The 21,563-nt window shown below is 51.5% G+C and overlaps 7 protein-coding genes and 1 non-coding gene across 8 annotated transcripts; 6 read left to right on the plus strand and 2 right to left on the minus strand.

The window, feature by feature from the left end:
• Positions 1 to 192: 192 nt before the first annotated feature.
• Positions 193 to 2,058, minus strand: ASPBRDRAFT_481649 (putative oxalate/formate antiporter). Its single transcript, XM_067626030.1, has 3 exons — positions 1,516 to 2,058; positions 1,363 to 1,455; positions 193 to 1,313 (listed from the first exon to the last, which is right to left on the minus strand). The coding sequence occupies exons 1-3, from the start codon at positions 1,835 to 1,837 to the stop codon at positions 406 to 408; spliced, it is 1,323 nt and encodes a 440-aa protein (XP_067482513.1). The 5' UTR covers positions 1,838 to 2,058; the 3' UTR covers positions 193 to 405.
• A 1,693-nt stretch (positions 2,059 to 3,751) lies between these two features.
• Positions 3,752 to 7,279, plus strand: ASPBRDRAFT_73433 (uncharacterized protein; the record flags this gene model as incomplete). Its single annotated transcript, XM_067629211.1, has 10 exons — positions 3,752 to 3,990; positions 4,052 to 4,156; positions 4,206 to 4,238; positions 4,295 to 4,377; positions 4,425 to 4,601; positions 4,654 to 4,723; positions 4,773 to 5,026; positions 5,078 to 5,537; positions 5,587 to 6,932; positions 6,977 to 7,279. The coding sequence occupies exons 1-10, from the start codon at positions 3,924 to 3,926 to the stop codon at positions 7,277 to 7,279; spliced, it is 2,898 nt and encodes a 965-aa protein (XP_067482514.1). The 5' UTR covers positions 3,752 to 3,923.
• A 1,035-nt stretch (positions 7,280 to 8,314) lies between these two features.
• ASPBRDRAFT_148010 (SRR1 family protein) lies at positions 8,315 to 9,953 on the plus strand (the record flags this gene model as incomplete). Its single annotated transcript, XM_067619276.1, has 3 exons — positions 8,315 to 8,679; positions 8,741 to 9,394; positions 9,491 to 9,953. The coding sequence occupies 3 exons, from the start codon at positions 8,315 to 8,317 to the stop codon at positions 9,780 to 9,782; spliced, it is 1,311 nt and encodes a 436-aa protein (XP_067482515.1). The 3' UTR covers positions 9,783 to 9,953.
• Positions 9,954 to 10,247: 294 nt separating this feature from the next.
• Positions 10,248 to 10,337, plus strand: ASPBRDRAFT_t74. Its single transcript has one exon. It is a non-coding gene; the product is annotated as a tRNA-Ile (tRNA).
• Positions 10,338 to 11,715: 1,378 nt separating this feature from the next.
• Positions 11,716 to 12,885, plus strand: ASPBRDRAFT_28215 (uncharacterized protein; the record flags this gene model as incomplete). The annotated part of the gene is made up of 2 exons (XM_067622488.1): positions 11,716 to 12,161; positions 12,228 to 12,885. 2 exons carry the CDS (start codon positions 11,716 to 11,718, stop codon positions 12,883 to 12,885), a joined length of 1,104 nt encoding a protein of 367 aa, XP_067482516.1.
• Positions 12,886 to 13,892: 1,007 nt separating this feature from the next.
• Positions 13,893 to 16,348, plus strand: cat1 (catalase catB; the record flags this gene model as incomplete). The annotated part of the gene is made up of 6 exons (XM_067617327.1): positions 13,893 to 14,168; positions 14,223 to 14,448; positions 14,496 to 14,911; positions 14,961 to 15,125; positions 15,198 to 15,372; positions 15,432 to 16,348. The coding sequence occupies 6 exons, from the start codon at positions 13,893 to 13,895 to the stop codon at positions 16,346 to 16,348; spliced, it is 2,175 nt and encodes a 724-aa protein (XP_067482517.1).
• Positions 16,349 to 16,684: 336 nt separating this feature from the next.
• On the minus strand, positions 16,685 to 20,051 carry treA (alpha,alpha-trehalase treA; the record flags this gene model as incomplete). The annotated part of the gene is made up of 4 exons (XM_067620689.1): positions 16,685 to 17,860; positions 17,909 to 18,199; positions 18,243 to 19,988; positions 20,040 to 20,051. The coding sequence occupies 4 exons, from the start codon at positions 20,049 to 20,051 to the stop codon at positions 16,685 to 16,687; spliced, it is 3,225 nt and encodes a 1,074-aa protein (XP_067482518.1).
• Positions 20,052 to 20,709: 658 nt separating this feature from the next.
• On the plus strand, positions 20,710 to 21,458 carry ASPBRDRAFT_481893 (uncharacterized protein). The gene is made up of 2 exons (XM_067626034.1): positions 20,710 to 20,774; positions 20,824 to 21,458. The coding sequence occupies exon 2, from the start codon at positions 20,933 to 20,935 to the stop codon at positions 21,329 to 21,331; it is 399 nt and encodes a 132-aa protein (XP_067482519.1). The 5' UTR covers positions 20,710 to 20,774; positions 20,824 to 20,932; the 3' UTR covers positions 21,332 to 21,458.
• Positions 21,459 to 21,563: the final 105 nt, after the last annotated feature.

Raw genomic sequence — 21,563 nt, forward strand, 5'->3', positions numbered from 1 at the left:
GGCATTCATCATGCTTCCAGGCTAACAAAAATTGAGGTTTAGCTCGGAAGCCACGGAGAGGAGGCATGGAAGGCGCTGTGCCTGCGGCAACAAAGTGTTCAACGGAAGTATCTGCCCAGCTATTCCCCTAGTCCAATCCCTGGTTACTTCTGCTCAACACCACACTATAGACTCTAATCATATTTGACAATGACGGTTATAGAATGGAGGGTATCAGGAATATCAGCAGCAGCGGATCAGTCTTCCACAGAAATGAGGTGCTGCGAGGGAGCTTTCCCAAATTCGTCCACCAGCCTCATGTGTTCCCCACCTACAAACAGTCCGTCAGTAACTTAGTTTGCAACAGTGGACACTTCCTGCGAGCATGTCTATATTATATTGTTATCTTATCTAGGATATGTATGTCTAAAACTTTGTTCTCAGCTTCCAACCGCCAGCAACTCCCCTCGCAACCACGAATGCAACACACGCCGCAAGATACAGGATCCCACCAAAAAGAATCAGTCCCCAGAAAGCACCTCCATCCTTTTCTTGTATCGCTCCCGCAATAGGGATTGCAGTCAGTGTCCCAAAGCTCACTAGAGTGAACGTCGTTCCGTTTCGCTTGCCTATATCCTCCGTTCGACACACCTGTGCGATACAAACAGGCGTCAGGCTAATAGCCGCACCACTCCAGAACCCGAACATAACCGAGTACGCGATAATGGCAGCATCGTTCGTGCCAGCATTATACCACAACGCGAGCGTCATAATAGCACAAACCAATGCAGTGAATGCCATCACGTTGAACCGACCGAGCCTGTCCGCGAGGAGTCCCGGAAATGCGCGTCCCGGGATGGCTCCCACGTTGAGGAAGATACACAGTTTGTAAGAGAGCGACTCTCCGATACCAGCATACAACCCGTACGAGCAGAGATAGGTGTAGGGGACGAATACCGCAAATTCGACCATCCATACTGCAAGCGTGGTGAGGGCATAGTTGGGTTCTCGGAGGGCGCGAAGATCGATCGCCATGCCACGTTTTGTGTCAGGCTTGAGCCGTGTCTTTAAAAGAAGACACGCAAAGCCACATAGCACGAAACAAATAATCCCGATGATGCGCATAGCCCACGCGAACCCGAGCTTCGGAGCGACATACAATATGATCAAGGGGAAAAAGACGCCCCCGAGTCCGCCAGCTGTACAAGCGATCCCGGTGGCAATGCCACGACGAACATTGAACCAGTGCCCGATGGCGGAGATAGCAGGGGTGAAGAGGCAGCAAGATGAGAGGCCGCCTAGTACACTGAAAGAAAGCATGATTTGGTAATATTCTGTTTTGCGTCAGTGGCACCCTACAAATGGTCATGGATGAATGCTAACCTGTGCTCTCACTAAAGCAGAATACCGCGACAACCAAGCCAATCGACCCCGGAACTACAACCGGCAGCGGTCCACGGCTGTCGAATATCGGACCTGTCGGCATCGTCGATCAGCCGCTTGCTTGATGTGTGGATAATGGGATGAGAAACATACCGACCTGGGCGCCCGCAAAATACAGGAAGAAGCTGAAGACGCCAAAAATCCATCCAACACTGGATTCAGAATATTCCGAGAGCTGGTGGGTGGATGTCCACGCATGCAGGACTGATATGGTGTTCAATAACCCCATTGACGGAACCATTGCACACCATGACCCAAGGACCACAAGCCAGGCTTGGAGGCCTCCCTCCGGATACTTCTCGTCGAAAGCGTCATCTTGTTCCTCGGTTGTTATTACCTGGGAAGCCATCTTCTCTATGGTTGCGTGGGCCCCCTGATCCAGGCTATGGCGGACTGGTGTCTCAATATCAGCCATTCCCAAATTGGTAGTTTGCGGATTGCCCTCGGTGATTATAAACGTTCACACAAGCACCCTATACACTCCAACACGATTAAAATCTGACTGGGACACAGTACGGGTTACAGGTTGGAGGTATAAATAGGAGGAAATGGTCTATACGAAAGGGTCCTCACCCCAGACAGCCTACCGAGCCCTGCATATTGGGCATCTGCTTTTGCGGGCCTGGGGACGCTGCAGAAAAAAAATTGCGACAGCCCTTATCTCCGAAAGTGGGTATTACGATAATAATCCCTGGTTCCTGGTTGGCCCGTTCTGGGGACTTCCCCTTTTTCGGTAGCCGGCAGTCGTCGCCGTAGGGCGCTCCCGAACACCCCAGAAATCAGCCGTCGTACCACATCGGGCCACATGACTCCGCGGTGGCTCGTGGCTGCTCTTAATTCTACCTTGTTGCAACTACATGGCTTCTTGTCGCTCGGTGACCTGGATCGCTGAGTGGCTCGTTTGGAGCCGCCTTATAAGGCTTGAGCTCAACCCTTTCGGCGAATTACGTAATTACCGGCTGCTCTACCGGAGGCTTCATCCAGCTTCATTCAGGATGTGTCATTTCATACCTGAGCTGTTGCCGCTAGAGCACATACTTTGTTGATGACACACGGTCTGGCAGCAATTCATGGATTGCACGTTGCGACCAGTCAATTTTCCTGGCTCGCAGATGGCGAAAGTTGGCTACGAACCAGTCATACTTCAAACAGCTGCCAACGATTGTTGACAATTAGTCATGGTAACCACAACATCTAAAAGCGAATCCTTCTTGCTTTGCTATTATCCATGTGGGACTCACCCACCTACAGGGAACACCCAGTATCGCATGCTGAGTTGGCTCTGGCCTCAACCTGACTCCTCATATGGCACTCAACATTAACTGCAGGGTTTGCACTGAACGTTCCTCTCCACTCCAGATGATCCATACAAAAGACATGCTCATTTTCTAGGCCGGTAGCAGCCGAAGCTTCCGGACACGAGCTGCACGTATGTAGCGATGGACAGTTCTCATAGCAGAGCGCGACTCTGTCTCCCGATCCAATCCCCACTCACCTTTTCGGGTACCAGCGCAGTAAAAAAGCGGTCAGCAGCCTCCTAAAATAGGCCTTACAGGGGAATACTCTCAGTTCTCCGAAGGACCCGTGAGTCTCCCGATTCTCGCTATGGATAGCGGATATCGTCTATGAACAGCACATAAGTACATGGAATACCTTCACATGAGCAACAGCAAATATGCCAATCCCTTTAGTAGTTTTCGTAGGCAACTATTCTGTATACTTTACGCTGGAATATCTTAGTCCACACTCCATCTGCTTTCCTCGCAGAGTATTTGCTACACAATGGCCTTGGTCACGATCACGACGTCCATGTGAAACAAAAGGAGATACTGTGCAGAGATATTGTTGAGCGCATGATCTATCCTGTCTTCATGATCCTTTTGAAAGTCAATGGCTAGTTACATCCCAGCTGGCCCTACTTTATTCGGATTGCAAATATACTTCGGTGCTATGCATCACAGTCCGCCTGGTTAAATTTGCATGTGGTCGCTCCCAGTCTCAATTTTTGTAACGAAGCCTGGCATAGCCCCTCCACTCACACTCATGGTACGTGCAGTTTGCATTCAATGCTGGCTACTGTTGAACGCAGTGCGAGGTCCCATGACTTCCAACTCCCAATCCCCTTGTTGGCCTTTGGGTGATGTAAGCATAATCACCTGAGGTCTCCTCGACCCACCGGCGGGCTCTTTCCCCATTTCCTCGGGGTGCCAGGTTTCTGGAAAGTATATCCTTCTGGCATCCCGGTATTCATTCATCTCATCAGGGGACATATAGATTTTACGGCGGGATGATGCCAATGATTGTTCGCAGCCTTAACTTCCCTCATGGATTCTTTAAAAGCATACCCAAGGTCAAGGGTGGCGGACGAACTCGCTAGCAGGACAGGTTGATGAATTGAATGGTATACTGTTGCCACAGGTCGTCATCCTTCTTCGCGGTAGCATTGTTGCTGCTTTTACTTTCCCTAGTACTCGACAGCATAAGTCAACGTCGAAACAATAATGACCCCAGTCCAGACACTACCAATGCCACCCCCTCAGCTGTTCGAGCGACCGCGCATTACCTCTAGTGAGACCTTGCTCTTCCTACATACCACCGCATCTCTTGCGTGCGCCTGCTGACGTATCAGGTCCAAAACGCAGAGACAAGCCCATTGCGTCCCCAGGTCCGGACGAGGTACTGGTCAACCTGAAATTCTCCGGACTCTGCCACTCCGCCCTTCATCAGTGGACAGGTGAGCCCTATCCGGTCGAAGATACAATGTCAGGTGCTGACTGTTCTAGGGAATTCTGTTACTAGGAAAAGGCATTGCGTCGGTGTGCAGGCCCACAGCTGTCGAAGCCCCCTACAATATACTGACTTTGGGTATAAGATGGTCATGAAGGTGCAGGCGTTGTTGTAGCTATCGGTAACGAGGTTGAGGACATCAAGATTGGTGATCATGTTGGTATACAGGTATTCAACCATTTTTTCTCGATAAGTACACTTCTAATGTAAATCAGTGGATCAATAGGACCTGTGGCGTCTGCGATGCGGATAAGCAATCAGACTTCGTCTCGTGCCCGCACGCTCGGATTACTGGATATTCAGTTGATGGTACCTTTCAGGAATACTGTATCAGTCAAGCATGCCATGTCGTCCGACTGCCTAAGCAATTCCCTCTTGATGTTGTGGCCCCGGTAAGCTCAAGTCTTGTCCTAAGCACGCTAAAAGTGCTAACGTTCTGTTCAGCTTCTTTGCGCGGGAACTACATGCTTCAGGGCGGTACAGGAGAGTGGCGCACAGCCGGGTAGTCTTGTAGGTAAGTCTGTGCATGCCTAAGATAACGGCCATGGTTAACGCGATGCAAGCTGTTGCTGGACCACCAGGCGGTCTAACAACTTTGACATGTCAATACGCGAAGGCCCGCGGTTGTCGAGTTCTGGCTGTATCTACAGGAGATGATGGTAATCTTCTATATAAGGAGAAGCTTGGCGTCGAGTATTATATAGACTACAATTGCTCGACCGATATTGTGGCTGAAGCTCAGGGGTTAACTGGCAACGGAACGGATGCTGCAATTTTGATAGAAGGATCAGAAGCACTCCTCAAAGGAGCAGTTCAGGTTAGTCTTTCCTAAGCGGTATCTGATATAACACATTCTTACCAATCCCAGTACGTGCAATCCAGAGGAACAGTTGTTGTTGTGGGGTTGCCTCCAGGGACCCCGATCGACATTGACGTATCCAAGATGATGTCCAGAATGGCACAGGTCAAAGCTACGCCTTATGGGGGAACGCGAGAACAGATAGAGGAGGCTATTTTCGTTTTCACTAAGGAAAAATTCCAGCAACCATGCCATGTTTTTGCACTTGACCAGCTTCCTCAAGTTCTCAAATCTATGCAGACTGAGATACCTGAAGGAACGTCCCCGGAAGCGGCGTTACATCACGGAGGTCAATTGCTCGGCGATGCAGTCGTCAAGATTCCTGATCCTGAAGCGATTTCCAAACCCGAGATGACCGCAAATTCATCGGGTTCTCAGCCTACCTTCTATCAGACGAATTATAACATTGGCACATTTTTGGCCTACCGCTTGGAGGAGTTGGGCATCCGCGAGTATTTCGCAGTACCAGGTTCGCTTACCGAACCCAGACGTTTGCATCGCTTGCTAATACCTACTAGGGGATACTAACTTCTTCCTCTTGGACAACTTGCTGAAGAATCCCAATCTCCGTATGGTAACATGCTGCAATGAGCTGAACGCTGGTTACGCCGCAGATGGATACGCCCGCATATCACCGGCCCGGATTGCAGTTCTCGTCGTTCCCTATATTGTAGGCAGCCTATCCGCACTTAATGCTGTATCGGGAGCTTGCTCGCAAAATATCAGACTGATTATACTCTCCGGTTGTCCTGCCACAAATCTTGTGGATAGCGACAAATTTTTGCATCACTCCCCTACCGCTAAAAACAAGGATCAGGCCTTCAATGCATTTCAAGGAGTCACAGCTGCATCTGTCCGTTTAGAATCCGCTGAGACTGCTCCTGATGTACTGGATGACACGATAGGCAAATGCCTGGCCTCCAGCCTGCCGGTCTACATTGAGGTACCCAACGATCTTGCTTCCGCTGCATGCACTCAGCCGTCACCACTGAGCAGGAAGGTGACCTTGAAGAGCCAACCGCGCGTACTGAAAGAGGCTGTAGAAACAATTACAGATATCTGGAACTTGTCTCAAAGGCCTGTTCTCTTGCTTGGAAGTCTAGCAGGATTATCTCTCCCCCGTCGCCAAATTGAGCTTCTAGCGGACAAGCTTGGTTGTGCGGTTCTTTGTCAGCCCGATGGCCGTTGCATTGGAGAATCTCATCCGCAGTATTGCGGTCAATTTTGGGCTGGAATGACAAACCCAGCAGGTGAGCACATCGTCATGAGCTCAGACCTTTGGCTAGTCATTGGTGGAAATTGGTCCGATCTCCACGTTTTCATGAGTAGCAATAAGCAAGGAAACTATCGCATGATTAGCGTGGACAAGGATTGGGTCGAGCTACCCGATGGAAAGCACATCAGGCCTGTGGGCATTGGTGAACTGATAGCGCAGCTCATCATGTCTGGAATGAAACCTAAGACCGAGTCCATTCCACGATCCAAGCCACTTCTTGGTTGTTTGCCTCCCAGTGAATCAGAGGCATCAGAAGCACCCGTGACCATCGAAAGCGCTATTTGCGGTATTCAGGGGCTTATAAAAGGGCATGACACTCTGCTCTGCGATGCGGGCGAGTCATGGCTTATCGCTAATCATATACTTCTCCCCCCTGAAGCGAATTGCCTGCTACAATTTCCATATTGCTCTATTGGTTGGGCGTTACCTGCTGGATTCGGTTCCCAACTTGCTCGGACACAGGGTCGATCAATCATCCTTATTGGCGATGGGGGTTTTCAGATGACAGCACAAGAAGTCAGCAGCATGATTCGTCATAGAGCGAATGCGGTCATATTCCTATTCAACAATCTTGGGTACAGGATCGAGGTAAGTTATGTGAGAACAAATCATAGACCATGCTGACCACAAAGCAGACCGCTATGCATGATGGGCCATACAACTACATTTCCAACTGGGACTATGTCAAACTGGCCAGTTCTTTCTCCTCCAAGCCTCACGCTGCGTCTCACAACCCTTATGCCAGCAAGGAAGATGCGGAGCTAGAAGGCAGTCCATCCATGTTTGCCATGAAAATCAAGACAATAGGGGATCTGAGGCAAGCACTGGATAGAGTGGATGAAGAGTCTGATAAACTCGCCTTTCTAGAGCTGTGCATCCAGCCTGGTGATGCAACGGATGACCTCAAGCGGTTGGGAAGAGCAATGGCAGATTGAAACGTGGGAGGATCAACATCTCCAGGACCTGACACTGAAGAGGCGGATGAGTGGAGTATGGGCTGGAGAAACCACGATCACGGAGCTGCAAGTTTCAACTAAATTTGTAAGATCTTATTACTTAATGAGCTTGTGTACATCGCCATCGAATAGCTTTGAAGATAGAATGAAGATACCGCTTGCTTCTCCATCACATCGCGTTTAATATGCTGGACACACGGTGGTTTGTGGACAGAAGCGTTGAATAACTACGTTGTTGATTTTGTACCACTCATTAGGCAGTAACCTTGGATGGTTAATTCTGTGTATAACAGTATTCATGGTCATCCCGAGACACATGTTCTGTGGGTACTCTCTGCAACCAAAAGTTTCCGTGATACACCCCATGGGCATCAATTATATCGACCTCAGCATTTCCTGGGGAAAAAACTTGTGAAACCTTGAATGTAATAAAATAAAATATAATCATGTCATTAGTGCCAACCAACAACTTCCAATACAAAGCTAACGCGAGTCATGAATATCGATCATGACTGCTTTGTTAAGCATCAAAGCATGATACTTCTCACTAATCCCTTTGAAGGTCTAAGCTGCATTGTCTATCATGCGGTACTTTCCATCTACATATGATATAGTTTTTCTTTTTGCCCTTCTCGAGCCCTTTCTGGGAACTCTACTTTCCATGGTTAACTTCGTGGTTTCACATTTGCAGCCTAGCTGCCAGTGAATGCAATGGGAAGAGCCGCAATATGATCAATTGTCCACGAGGCTTTCCCCTGCCTCATATTCTCCACGTTAGCTTACAAGCAGATATAAATTATACCAGCATGCAGTTCTTAGCTTTTTCGTGTCTGTCGCTAGTCACCAAAACTATGTCAGAGATTGAATCGGCAGCCTTTGTATTCACTTATCTACGCCAAATCTAGCTTCTAGCTTCCACCCTCGTGATACCCTCAGTCACTTCAGTCTTAGACAACAATAAAGAAAACACGTGAAACCATGGATCCCAGCGAGCCCATGGACATGGACATGGACATGGACATTGATGAGGCTACGGATGGCGAGTCGTCTACAACATCAAGCGACCCCATGGACCTCGTGACACCCACAGAAACTACCCAAAGCCGTCCTGCCTCGGAGATCGGCCTACAACCTTCCCTACGACCTAGAGGGAATAATCCTGATCTAAATCCAGACATCAGGGCCCAGAGGTACAAGGAGCTCCATCCTGAGGGCACCCCCAGGTGGACCAAAGAAGCCATCCAGGAGGCACAAGCGAGGGTGGAGAAGTGTAAGCCAGGAGAGGTGGTGTACATCCCAGCTCTGGATGGCACGGACGTGGGGTTCGAGGTGATGACGGAAAGGATTGAGCGCAATAAACAGGGTGTCGCTATGGTTGGGTACGTCTTTCTACCTCATCTACTGATTGTAAATACTGATCTACCATACTGTGGTGTCTAGCATTAAGCATTTCCTCGAGTTCTTCTCCGCCCCAACAGACTACATCACCCCGGATCCCGAAACGCGCCATCCCTCTCTCATATACTCGAACCTCGCCCTCGGGCACAAATTTCGTCGTCTAGACGACGAGGAAGACGACGAAGATGACGACCCCACCGAGAACGAAATAGCAGCCGCGGGCGAAAACTTCAACGCCATCTTCCACACCTGGACCGACAGCACCATCTACAAGAACATGCTGGCTACCCTCCGGGACTACTTATCTCACATTAAAGGCCCCGTCACCAAGATCATCGCCTTCGGATGCAACAGCTTGTCCAGTCCCGACGTGGACAAGGTAGATCGAGAGCGAAGTGCCTACCAACATGCCTTCCTGCTCATGTTGCGACGAGTTCTGCTAGAAATGGCGTGGACACCGACAGAAATTGAGATCCTGCTGCAGGATCCGGCGTACACGAAGCTCGATAGGAAGGTGCTGGGCGATTGCGAAATGACTGTGTTGGATAGTCCGAAGGGGTTTTTGTTGGTCGATGAGGAAACGTTTGTCTTTTCGTGTGATCCGGATGTTCCGGTTAGACAGATTGTTATGGATTTGGCCAAGCCCGTGGGCATGGTTTGGGATGCGGTGGTGGCGGAGAGTATGGCTTTGGATACGTAAGTTCCTCCTCCTCTTCTTCTTCTTCTTCTTCTTCTTCTTCTTCACTTTTGTCGTGTTTAGGGACATGATACTAACGGTGGTTATGTTTCTAGGAGAGATCCGTGGGATATTACTATTCATCGAACTATCAACCAACATTACAATACCTACAATCTCCCCAAGGATAAACATTTCGTTTTGCTGAAGATATATCTGCGGTGCTTGGAGGGCGAGATATCAGAGAAGGAATGTGAGCGGAGGGAAGAGAAGATGCTAAAGACTATGGACTTTGTCCAGAAGAATAGGATTCTGGTTAGTTGTGGGGGGGCTAATGTACAGAATGTGTCTTCTGTCTACCGCCGGATGAGAGGGTCTCATGGGAGTGATGGAAGTGTTATGAATTAGTGCTACTGCGGAAGACAGAAAGACGGTCATACGGGGGGTTACTGGTAGTGGGAACGACAGCTTGGAGTTGAATGAGATAGTTAGGGATGGTTGGATGCTGATATTGGGAAGAGATAAATGTACTGTAGCTAATGGATAAATGCTGGATTAGTAGATGATCCAGCTTCGTTGCTCTGCGATATATTCTCGGTCGGAAGAGTCAAAGGAGACAAACTACTTACTAGTAGTAGTAACCACCGCACTATCCTACCACACCAATATTCTCAACTGACATAGCTATACAACACCAAACCATTAGATATGCAATCATAAAGTACAATGTAGTACCAAATAAAACTTAAAACTTTATACCCCAACCCGTACCAAAGATCCTAACTACCACCCCAGACTCAATGACGACAGTTACCCCAGATAATCTAAAGTAGGGTATAAGCCATAGTAAGCAATTCCCCACATCCAACAGTTGTCCCTGTGGCCAAGTGGTTAAGGCATAGTGCTTATGGTTTCATCATACAGGAATCACTGAGATCGGCGGTTCGACCCCGCCCAGGGACAATCTTTTTTCTCTCCTTTTACTACTTCCCGCATCTTCCACACCATTTCTTTCTACTCATTCACTTTTTATTTATTTATTTATTTTTCTTCCTCCTCTCTCTACCTGATCACAATGTATTAAAGCTATGCCATGCCTCACGTTGGAATGAATTTCACTAAGAATGTAATCTCGGTCTATCTACCACCGACCGAAGTAGTCCGTCCGTCCGTCTATCACCTTAGAAAAGCGGATGAAACTATCGGCCGTTTCACGTCAGTGTCATCTAGGCGTCTTCCTCCCTTCTTCAACACTACCAAGCAGACTAATACCCAGCTACTGCGACACCAAGTCTTGGACCTGGCAGATCCTTATAAATGACCCATGACCCAAGCCTGCTGCAACTGACCCCTCCTACGGAAACTAACTAACGGGACTAGTTACCTACGGAGTAGTTGATTCTTCATTCCCGGATCCTTTCCGCTTAGTCAATCGTCTACCCAACACTCTGCATGCTTCACCGTCGACGTTCCTGGATCAGTCCCGTCGCAGGATTCACAAGCGATGTCTAGATTTACTGGAATGGGTATAGTATACTGCCACTTAACTATTATTGTATACGAAGTACTATATACTTACTCAGTCGGCATTGGGTTATCAATCTATCTATCTATGCGGCATTTCCTGGTGGCTGATTTTAATTTCGCGAGTATCTATCTACAAGTGCCGAGTTGACGACCCGCCGTTTATCGGAGCTTCCGGGCCCTTGGTGATCGACGGTGATCGACATCGGGGCTTCCTCTGTTCCTCGGTGTTCTTGGGGAGGGGTTCTGTGTGAGGTGTGTAGTGAAATGGTCATTTAGAGTATCAGTAACTGATGATTTTGAGGTAGAAAGAGGGTTTAAGGTAGGTATAGGTGGCTGCAGATAATCTGCAGTTGGCGGGGTGAAGAATCAAAAGTAAACTAAGAAGACTAACTAGTAACTACATGACGACTTCCTGTTTCGCCAAGGACGGCGTCCCTTGGCCTGGATAGTTCCTGGCAGTGGACCTGTTGATCGTTATCCTGCTCTCGGATTTTCCGACTCGTGGCGTTTCGTCATCCGCGGGACTGATGACCGGATATGTACTCCGTACAGGCACCGGGATACTTCTGCCCTATAGATTTGTCTGGTTCCTGATTATCTGCAGTTTCCACAAATAGAGACCTGCCATGAGGATTGCAGCTCATTTCGCGTACCAGATGGGCCATGTTGCAGAATCTCGGGTTTTCCGGGATGAGTTCTCGGACTTCATTGTCCATGCGAAGGGTATAAGATCTGTAGATTTGGAGCAGCATGAGGAGCATTTCTGTGGAAAGAATTAGCAGAGATCTGATCGGAATCTGAATCATCACCCATCATGCGTTCTCTCGTTCTCTCCTCTCTTTTGGCCCTCTCCTCAGCCCTATCCGTCGAGGACCTCTACGTTTCCGAGGCCCCCTCGTCCCCCCGCCCCTATATCCTCCCTCACTATGAGAACTCCCATGCCGTGACCATCGACTCCCAGCTGTATCGATTTACCGTCACCGGCCCCTCCTCCGACTATGCCTTCACCCTGATGAGCACCAATGCGCCCTCGAGCGGCTCCCTCGGTGTCCTCCCTCACATCCACCGCACACACTATGAGAACTTCTACGCCTTCAAGGGTCGCTTCCAGCTGTGGGCCCAAAAGGGCGATGGCGAGCAGGAAGCCCGTCTCCTCACTCAGGGAGACTATGGCTCTGTACCTCGGAACACCACACACACGTTCCAGATTCTCGACCCGGACACTGAGATGGTTGGGGTGATTATCCCTGGTGGATTCGAGTAAGCTTATCCCTCTATGGCCCCCTAGCTACATATATCAGTATAATAACCAAATGACTGTAATAGGGACCTGTTCTACGCCCTCGGCACCAACTACACCTCCGGCACCGACACCCCCTACGTACCTGGGTCCAGCAACTCCTCCTCATCCTCCGCCACGGGTCCCGACAGCAGCACCATCTCGGGTCTGCAACAGTACGACGTCTACGCCCAACTCGACTTCACTCCCCGTCGGGATTTCGAGAATGGCACCGCCCCCTCCGACTCCGGCTGGCACACTGAGTCCAACACCCTGGGAGCCGCCGGCACGCCGTACTTCATTGCCAACAACTACGGCCCCAAGTACCTCAACTCGCAGTACGGGGCGTACCAGATCGTGCAGCCGTTGGTGACGGCCACGCAGGCCCAGGATACCAACTATACCCTGTCGACGATCATCATGAGTCGGCAGCCGAGTAACGCGACGGCGCCGACGTGGACGGCCGGCCCGGCGGCGTTGGAAGTGCTGGAGGGTAACGTGCAGGTGCAGATCGGGGAGTATCCGGCGGCGAGGGTGGAGATGGGAGATGTGGTGTTTGTGCCCAAGGGTGTGACGTATCGGTATTGGAATGAGGCAGCCCAGGCCAAGATCCTGTATGTTTCCTCTGGGGTGGATGGAGTGGATAGTCAGTTGATAAATGGGGGACAGAAGTGGGAGGATCCGGTTTGGCCGAAGTATTTTTAGATCTATACCAAGGTCCGGTACTAAGATAGATGGGAATGTGTAGACTAGGTAGTATTGTACAGAAATAGAATTTCTTTGTGTTTCTTTGTGATGCTCGACGCGTCGGTGTGATGGAAATCAAGCACGTTGCAGGACCAAGAATCCCCGGCTGCGGGGGTGGCCTTGGCTGGATGGTCTGATCATTTAGTGGTACTACTGCTGTAAGGAACCGTCGGGGGTAACTACTAAGTTAGTAGTGTGGTTATTAATAGTCCTGCAGATGGAACAGGAACATGTCCTGGCCAATGTGCATGGTGGAATTATATCCCTCGTGCATGAACCTTGTGCCTGATGCCTGAAGTAGTACAATACGTACTTGGGCTACAGCTGAATTGAAGTTTCTCAGCTGCAAGGGGAAGACCAGTTGTATTGTTATTGTTATTGTTATTGTTACAAAAGTGGAGAAGACTAACTCATTGACAATCCCGACATTACCCTTTTGGGATCTCGCACAATAATACCACAACTATCTCTTCGTTACTTCTGATTATGGCACGAGTCAAGTGGAATTTAACGTCATCCACCACCTGCCAAGATGTCCCTTTCCATCCAGACCCTCCCGATTACCAAGAATTTCCAAGCTTCCCGCCAGTCAGCGTCGTCCGCTTCCCCCCCGCCAAGCCTAAACCTCGGCCGGGGCATGGACCCCCCGGCCAATGAGCAGCGCGCTATTGGCCGTGTGTCTGCACAGGATTCCTTACCGAAAGATATCCTCCCAAGTAAGGTACACGGCTGGTATCTTTCGAAAACATGCTCCTACATTCGTACTATTATCTTAGTACCGACTACTAGCTAATTAGTTAGTTAGTAGCTGCTGCCAATGCCAATGCCAATGTCTGTCTCTATATATAACTCCCTCCATTTTCCCTCTCTTCCCCTCCCTTCCCTTCTCCTCTCACTGCTCCAATTGCCTCACCCTCCCCTGGACGTAGTCCAATTCTCTCATCACCTTACCAGCCCGCGCGACCATGCGTTCCATCGGTCTCGTCGGCCTCATTGGCCTCGCCAATGCCGCCTGCCCTTACATGACCGGCGATCTCTCTCGTCGCGACTCCTCAGATGCCTCCGAATCTACTGAGGAATTCCTCTCTCAGTATTACCTCAATGACAACAACACCTACCTCACTTCCGATGTGGGCGGCCCCATTGAGGACCAGAACAGTTTGAGCGCTGGTGAGCGCGGTCCCACCTTGCTCGAGGACTTCATTTTCCGCCAGAAGATCCAGCGCTTCGATCATGAACGAGTAAGTCCACTTTTTTGTTTGTCTACTACGCGATTGCATCCACTAAGAATGTAGGTTCCCGAACGCGCCGTGCATGCCCGTGGCGCTGGCGCCCACGGTGTCTTTGTCTCCTACGGCGATTTCTCCAACCTCACGGCCGCCTCCTTCCTCTCCGAAAAGGGCAAGGAAACTCCCATGTTCGTGCGTTTCTCCACTGTCGCTGGTAGTCGCGGTAGTACCGATCTGGCGCGCGATGTGCACGGTTTTGCGACTCGCTTCTACACCGATGAGGGCAATTTTGGTAAGCAATATCCCCTCTGGATTTTGAGCCAAACTCTAATCTGTCAGATCTCGTGGGAAACAACATTCCCGTATTCTTCATTCAGGATGCCATCCAATTCCCCGATCTGATCCACGCCGTTAAACCCAGGGGTGACAGTGAGATCCCGCAAGCTGCTACCGCCCACGACTCGGCCTGGGATTTCTTCAGCCAGCAGCCCAGCGCTCTGCATACTCTCTTTTGGGCCATGGCGGGCCACGGTATCCCGCGCTCCTTCCGGCATGTGGACGGCTTTGGCGTGCACACATACCGGCTCGTGACGGACAGTGGCGCATCGAAGCTGGTCAAGTTCCATTGGAAGTCGCTGCAGGGCAAGGCCAGTATGGTCTGGGAAGAGGCGCAACAAGTCTCGGGTAAGAACTCGGACTTTATGCGTCAGGATCTGTGGACGTCGATTGAGTATGGACGGTACCCGGAGTGGGAGGTATGTGCGACACATTCTCTTGAAACGAGCTCTAGACTAACTTGCACAGCTTGGCGTGCAAATCATGAACGAAGAAGACCAGCTGCGCTTCGGGTTCGACTTGTTTGACCCCACAAAGATCGTGCCGGAAGAGTACGTGCCCATCACGAAGCTGGGTAAAATGACCCTCAACCGCAACCCGCTCAACTACTTTGCGGAAACCGAGCAAGTCATGGTATGTCGCTCCTTGCTTCCTTATCTCCCACCTGAGATACCCCCTACGCTACGAACATTCTAACCGCACCAGTTCCAACCCGGCCACATCGTCCGCGGAGTCGATTTCACCGAAGACCCTCTGCTGCAGGGCCGTCTCTTCTCCTACCTCGACACCCAGCTGAACCGCCACGGCGGCCCCAACTTCGAACAGCTGCCCATCAACCAGCCTCGCGTCCCAATCCACAACAACAACCGCGATGGCGCAGGTACATACCCCCCTCCCCATTCTCCAACCATCACCACCAACTAACAACCCACCCCCTAGGCCAAATGTACATCCCCCTCAACCCGAACGCCTACAGCCCCAACACTCTCAACTCCGGCTCCCCCAAACAAGCCAACCAAACAACCGGCAACGGCTTCTTCACCTCCCCCGGGCGCACCACCTCCGGACACCTCCTACGCAGCACCTCCCCGACCTTCCAAGACGTCTGGTCCCAGCCGCGCCTCTTCTACAACTCGCTCGTGCCCGCCGAACAACAATTCCTGATCGACGCGATCCGCTTCGAAACCAGCAACGTCAAATCCACTGTCGTCCGCCAGAACGTCATCCTCCAACTGAACCGCATCTCCAACGACCTCGCCCGACGCGTCGCCCAGGCCATCGACGTCCCCGCTCCGTCCCCAGACCCAACATACTACCATGACAACAAGACCACCGACGTAGGCACTTTCGGCACGAAGCTGAAGAAACTCTCCAACCTGAAAGTCGGATTCCTCGCCTCCGTGCAGACCCCCACTTCCATCACCGCTGCACAGGACCTCGCGACGGAGCTGACAGACGATGAAGTCGACGTAGTGGTTGTCGCGGAGCGATTGACAGATGGAGTCGATCAGACGTATTCAGCCTCGGACGCCATTCAATTCGACGCAGTGGTTGTGGCGCCCGGTGCGGAGGGATTGTTCGCGTCCGGGTCGATCACGGCGCCGCAGCGCAATTCCACCGCCAGTACGCTGTATCCGGCTGGCAGGCCGTTGCAGGTGCTAGTGGATGCGTTTCGGTTCGGGAAGACGGTGGGGGCGGTCGGGAGTGGGGAGAGCGCGTTGCGGAATGCGGGGATTGATAGTGACCGCGAGGGTGTTGTAGTGGGGCAGACTGTCAAGGCGGACTTTGTGGATAGTGTTAGGGAAGGGTTGAGGACGTTTAGGTTCCTGGATCGGTTTGCGCTGGATGAGGAGTGAGTGAGTGGTTGATTGATCCTGTGATTACTGAGGGTGAGTGAGTGGTGATATACTCGCCGCAGAGGGGGGTGATGATGTTTATTCATGGATCTGCTGTCTCTTTCCTAACAGCGGTGTCTTCTTGTATCTATTAGCGCATATGCATACATACATTATCTAGTGGTGGCTGGTGCACTGCCCCGGTCGGAAGACTGGTTTGGTGTAGCCGGTTGTGGCTAGCAAGGATCGATCGATCGTAATTCATATTATGTAGCATTAATTATCTGTTTATGTACTGCTTATCCCTAGATGGAAGGATACCTATAAGCAAGCGATCGTCTCGTAATGAAGCAAGCTTTAGCTGTATCGAGCCAGAGTAGCCTTGCTCCGCGCACTCATCCTCCGCTTGGCCTGCGCCGCCGAGGTAGTAGTGCTGTTCGTCGGTCCCAGAATGACCCACTCGGACACCGTAGCACCAGCAGTCTCGTTCGCCTGGTTGCCTGCGATCAGAAGCGTGGCGTACCGGGCTTTCTGGACGGGCGCATCCAGTGTGATTGTGGTGGTGTTGGCGGTAGGGATAGAGACAACGTTCAGCTCCTCCGCAGAGACGGCGTTGTACGGCTTAGACTGGACGATGTTGGACATCGATGTAACCACCCGATATCCGGTAGAATTCGAGCCCGCGGCAGCGAACACAGTGGAAGGGTTCCCAATGGGCGAATCGTGGAAGATGACAGTCAGGTTCTCGGGCGGTGCCTGGGCCCAGTCGAAGTAGAAGCCAGACACATCTTCCGCTTCCGCGTCTGTCGTGGTAGACAAGGTGACCGTCAAAGAAGTCAAGTTAGAAGTCGAGGGCTGCCACTTGGTGGAAGTAGCGCCATCCACGGCAGAGATAGGGAACTGACCCGGTTCGTAGGCATCCGGTGAGTAGACTGGATGGCACTGGACTTGGTTGCCAGGCGTCGTGTTAACAGACCCAATCATGCGGTTAGGGACAGTCAGTTCTCCGGAGAGGGGAAGGTAGTAAATAGTTGCCTCATCGGCCGAGGCGGTGGACTGGCCTACTTGGACCTTGATGCTGACATTAGAGAAGAGAAGGTCTGCGCTTGCCAGCGGTGCAAGGGTTGAGTCCCGCTGGATCGTGGTGTGTGTGTAGTTGGACCACGCAGAGATCGGCCAGCCATGCCAGTAGAAGGTCCGGTAAGTGATATGAGGAATCTGGGGTGGGAGATTCGGGTCGATGTAGAGGGTGTCATCTGGGTGAAGACGGAGACCAAGGTAACCATAAATGGCTACCTGGTTGGCACCACCGTGGCCGGTCATGAACGGGAACGCCGGGTGAGTTCCGCCATTGATGCTAGCATCATCGATCATCTGCTCAGACAGCTGGTACCACGGACCACGTGCATATGGAGCATAGGAGTACTGGTGGTAAGTGTAGGCAGAGCAGCCGGACGGGGAGACGTCGCTGGCGACAATGGAGAAAATGGCCCACGTCATGGCCGGTCCATCTACAGATTGCTTGTTTGCATACTGTGATTGTTAGCGGGACAGTTCACATAATCTGAAGTCGCAACTTACGTAGTCCAGGTCGGTCAGCGAGTTCGTAGCCGTGTAGTTGTCCGATTCATAAGTCAACGGAAACGTGTTGAGCACAATGTCGGCCTGCTTAACCACAGCAGTGCCGTTCATCGACGTATATTCCAGGGTGACATCGTTCTCGCGAAGGATGAGAACGTTCTCTGCGATTTCGTCCCATGTCTCGTTCGGCTCTAGACCGAACTGCTTGCGGAACTTGTTGGCGTTCTGCAATGTTTCGGCAATCAACGGCATCGTGTATCCGCCCGCATCGATGCTGTTGGCATACTCATCCTGCGGAGGTCAGCGAAATCTTGTGAGAAGGTATATTACCTACCGGATCGGTCATGTTCGTCAATGTCCAGGATGAGCCATTCCGCTCCACCACTTCCGAGTAAAGAGTGGCTGCTGCATCATAGATCGGGAGCAAATAGTTCTGGAACCATGCCGTGTCGCCACTTGCAACCCACTGATTGATTATCGCCAGGCCGATGTCGCCATTCAAATGATACTGGTAGTCCCAGCACGGTCCGGTGGCGGTGCAGTTGCCGAATCTGCCGCTAGTCCAGGGGTAAATCGCTGCGGAAGAGCTGAATGAGGTCTGGTTCTTCGAGCTAGTGAAGGCAGTTTCGATGTTAGCCTGCGCTTGGTAGTGCAATGCAATACGGTAGTTGGTGAACCGCTGAGCCGACTCAGGATGTGAGGTCACGAGACCGGGCTGCATCCATAGATCGGCATCCCAGAAGATCTGGCCACCGTACGAGTCCGAGGTCAGTCCGCCGGGAGCACAACTGTCAACATTCACGGGAATGCCACCAGCAGCCACGATCGCATTGGTTCCGGCGGTGTTCTGCAGCAGGTAGTAGGTATTCGCGACAGCAATGATGGCCGAGTCGACAATGTGGCTGTCTTCTGGCAGCCTACCGGTCGCTGGATCCGTGAAGCGATCGACCGAGTTGTCGTGCATGATTGTGGCCCACTCTCCAACATGCGACTGCAGCGACTTGACGTAGCCATCGGCCAAACCAGCCAGGCATGCAGCCTTGGCCGTCTCCTGGGTGGCAAGGAAGTAGTCCGTGGTGGCGGCACCCACAAACTTGGTGATGCGGACAGTCTCATTCGCAGTAAACTTGACGTCGACAGCCTGTGCAACCGAGGAATCGTTCGTGTGCACATAAGGCTTGCCAGTAACGATCCTACGCGAAGACAAGTCGACCCCGTCAGAGCCATCTAAAGTCGCATAGACGTAAGCCGTGACGTTGTTGACCCCCCAAGGCCGCACAGCAGAGAAGATTGCACCCTCCACCTCTTGACCAGATGCGACGAAGTCTGTGCGGACTGCTGCATAGCCATCCAGCACGTTGACCACCGTAGCATTGCCGTTCGTCAGAGGGGTAATTTCCATGTCCACTACGGCTCGGTTCACGTACAGCTTGTGTGCGAAGAGTCGGTAGGTGATCGCATACGAGCCTTTGTTTCCTTGGGGTGTCCAGGTATACGACCAGGACAGCACACCCGACTTGAAGTCATAGGTAGACTGAAAGTTCGAGATCGTGCGGTTATCCACGGTAGCGTCGAGGTACGTGTCATCACCCAGGTCAAGAACCAGGCCACTCCAATGCGGGACACCACTGATCACACTGTCATCTCCGTACTGCGACAGCCAAGGGAAATTGGTACCGTTGGTGTGGGGTTGTCTATCCCAGAAACCGGAGATAGTTGCGAAACTCTGGCGCCGGGAGTAGAGGGGCCAGCCATTGATTACATCGCCATTGACAGGGTCATCAAGCTCGAAAAAGGGACCAATATTGGCGACGTTAATTCCCAGGTAACCGTTGGCAACCGACCCACGCGACTGGTAGTGGCCCTGGTCAGGCGTGGTGGTGGTGAGCAGCCAATGATCCTCATCCCAGGTCACGCCCGAGAATTTGGTCTGGTAAACATTGGTGGAGTTAAGGGCTGATTGGGGCACATCGCGCCCAGCGTGTCTCTTCAGGGATGCTGAAATACGCGCATTCTTTCCTTGCAGACCGTCCACAGCCGCGGGAAGATGCAGCAAAAGCGGCAACAGCGTTGCCAGGAACTACCACAATGCATCAGCCACGAGTTCATGGGCTAGGACTCTGAAACATACCTTGACTTGCATCTTGCAAAGGCCGGAAGCCCAGTGAAGCTATACGGTTGTTTTCTCCGCTCAGAAAAGTCGAGGGGAAGGAGAAAAGGACAGGAGATATAAATAAGATTTGAGTGCGACGCGAGATGAGATCGGAGTTTTATCCTGCAGTAGTCGGTCCACCTCGTGTCCGAGACAGGGAATGCCAAGGACGATCGGTGAAATGAACGAGAGACAGGCGAACACCAGGAGATTAAATGCACTGCCCCTTGAGAAAATTCTTGAGACTTTTGGGGTCAGCGATGATGGAATTACCCCGCGGGTGATGATGGAAGCGAACCGAAGAACGTTCGTCACTTTGCTGGTAACATGGCACGGTCCTCAGGGCAGGCCATCATTCCTACTCGACCAGCTCATTTTGTGGGGTACGGAAGGCCCTGGAATGGTGCGAGGCCGGAAGTCCGGGGCTCCCGCGTTGGGCCCAGTGCCACGGACAAGCCCCTACGGTGGGCCATGATCATGATGATTGGGTAGCGACGTGGTCGGCCGGGGGAACAAAGAAAGGCAAAAGGGAGAGAACCAAGGAACAGACACGGCAATGGCGGGGAAGTAATTGAATGACGGAAGATGATGCTGATGGGGAAGTGATGAGGGAATAGAAGTGAAGTGAGATGGGAAGGGAAAGGGGAAGAGGAAGAAGAGGCTCAGGCAGTGCAAACCACACAACTGTGGTGCCTGTGTGCCTTGTTGCCTCAGGCATATTATCCCTCCCCTCGCCATCTTCCTTACTAACAGGAGATAATAGATAATCCCCACAACAACAGACAATGGCACACCATCCCTTGAATCAAATAAACTCAAACTATTTCTAGGGATACAGTACGCCATTTATCCAACATATCAACCTCACTGTCATGAAAGCTCCCTACCTCGCCGTGGCCATCTACCACCCCCGTTACGGCAACTTTCAACACTGGGCCCTCCACCTCCACTCCGACACCGAGGACCTCATCTTTGAGGTCGATGGCGAGCATCCCTGCTTCCAGAAAGTGGTGTCTGCCGGGATTCCTTCCGATAACATCGGCTTCATCGAGTCGATATTTGTATGCCAAATAGGCAGCCCCGATATCCCGACCGTGAAGGACGTCGTCGACGCCACGCCTGTGGATAACGAGACACTCGAGTGGGACTGTCAGGACTATGTACTAGATATATTGGAGGGGTGTGAGAGGGAAGCTGTGCTGGAGGATGAGGATGCCGATTATGCAGAGGCCATGGAGATCCTACGAAGTAGGCGAGGGCCGATCCTTTAGCTAGCGTCTGGCGATCTAGTTGATAAGGCAGAAGCATATTGTTAAGGTAAAGTCCGATTGCTGGGATAACAGCACGAAGTATAACTAGTTCCTTCAAAGAGGAAGACGCTCCATACTAAAAGATCCAGACTTCGGAATGCCCTCCGACGTCGGGTGTCCGAACCGAAAGTATACAACTGGTTATCTTTCGAATCTTGATCGACGATCATCAAATCATATTCATGTTAGACTG

The sequence above is a fragment of the Aspergillus brasiliensis genome (assembly GCF_001889945.1).
Source record: "Aspergillus brasiliensis CBS 101740 unplaced genomic scaffold ASPBRscaffold_3, whole genome shotgun sequence".
NCBI classification, from domain to species: domain Eukaryota; kingdom Fungi; phylum Ascomycota; class Eurotiomycetes; order Eurotiales; family Aspergillaceae; genus Aspergillus; species Aspergillus brasiliensis.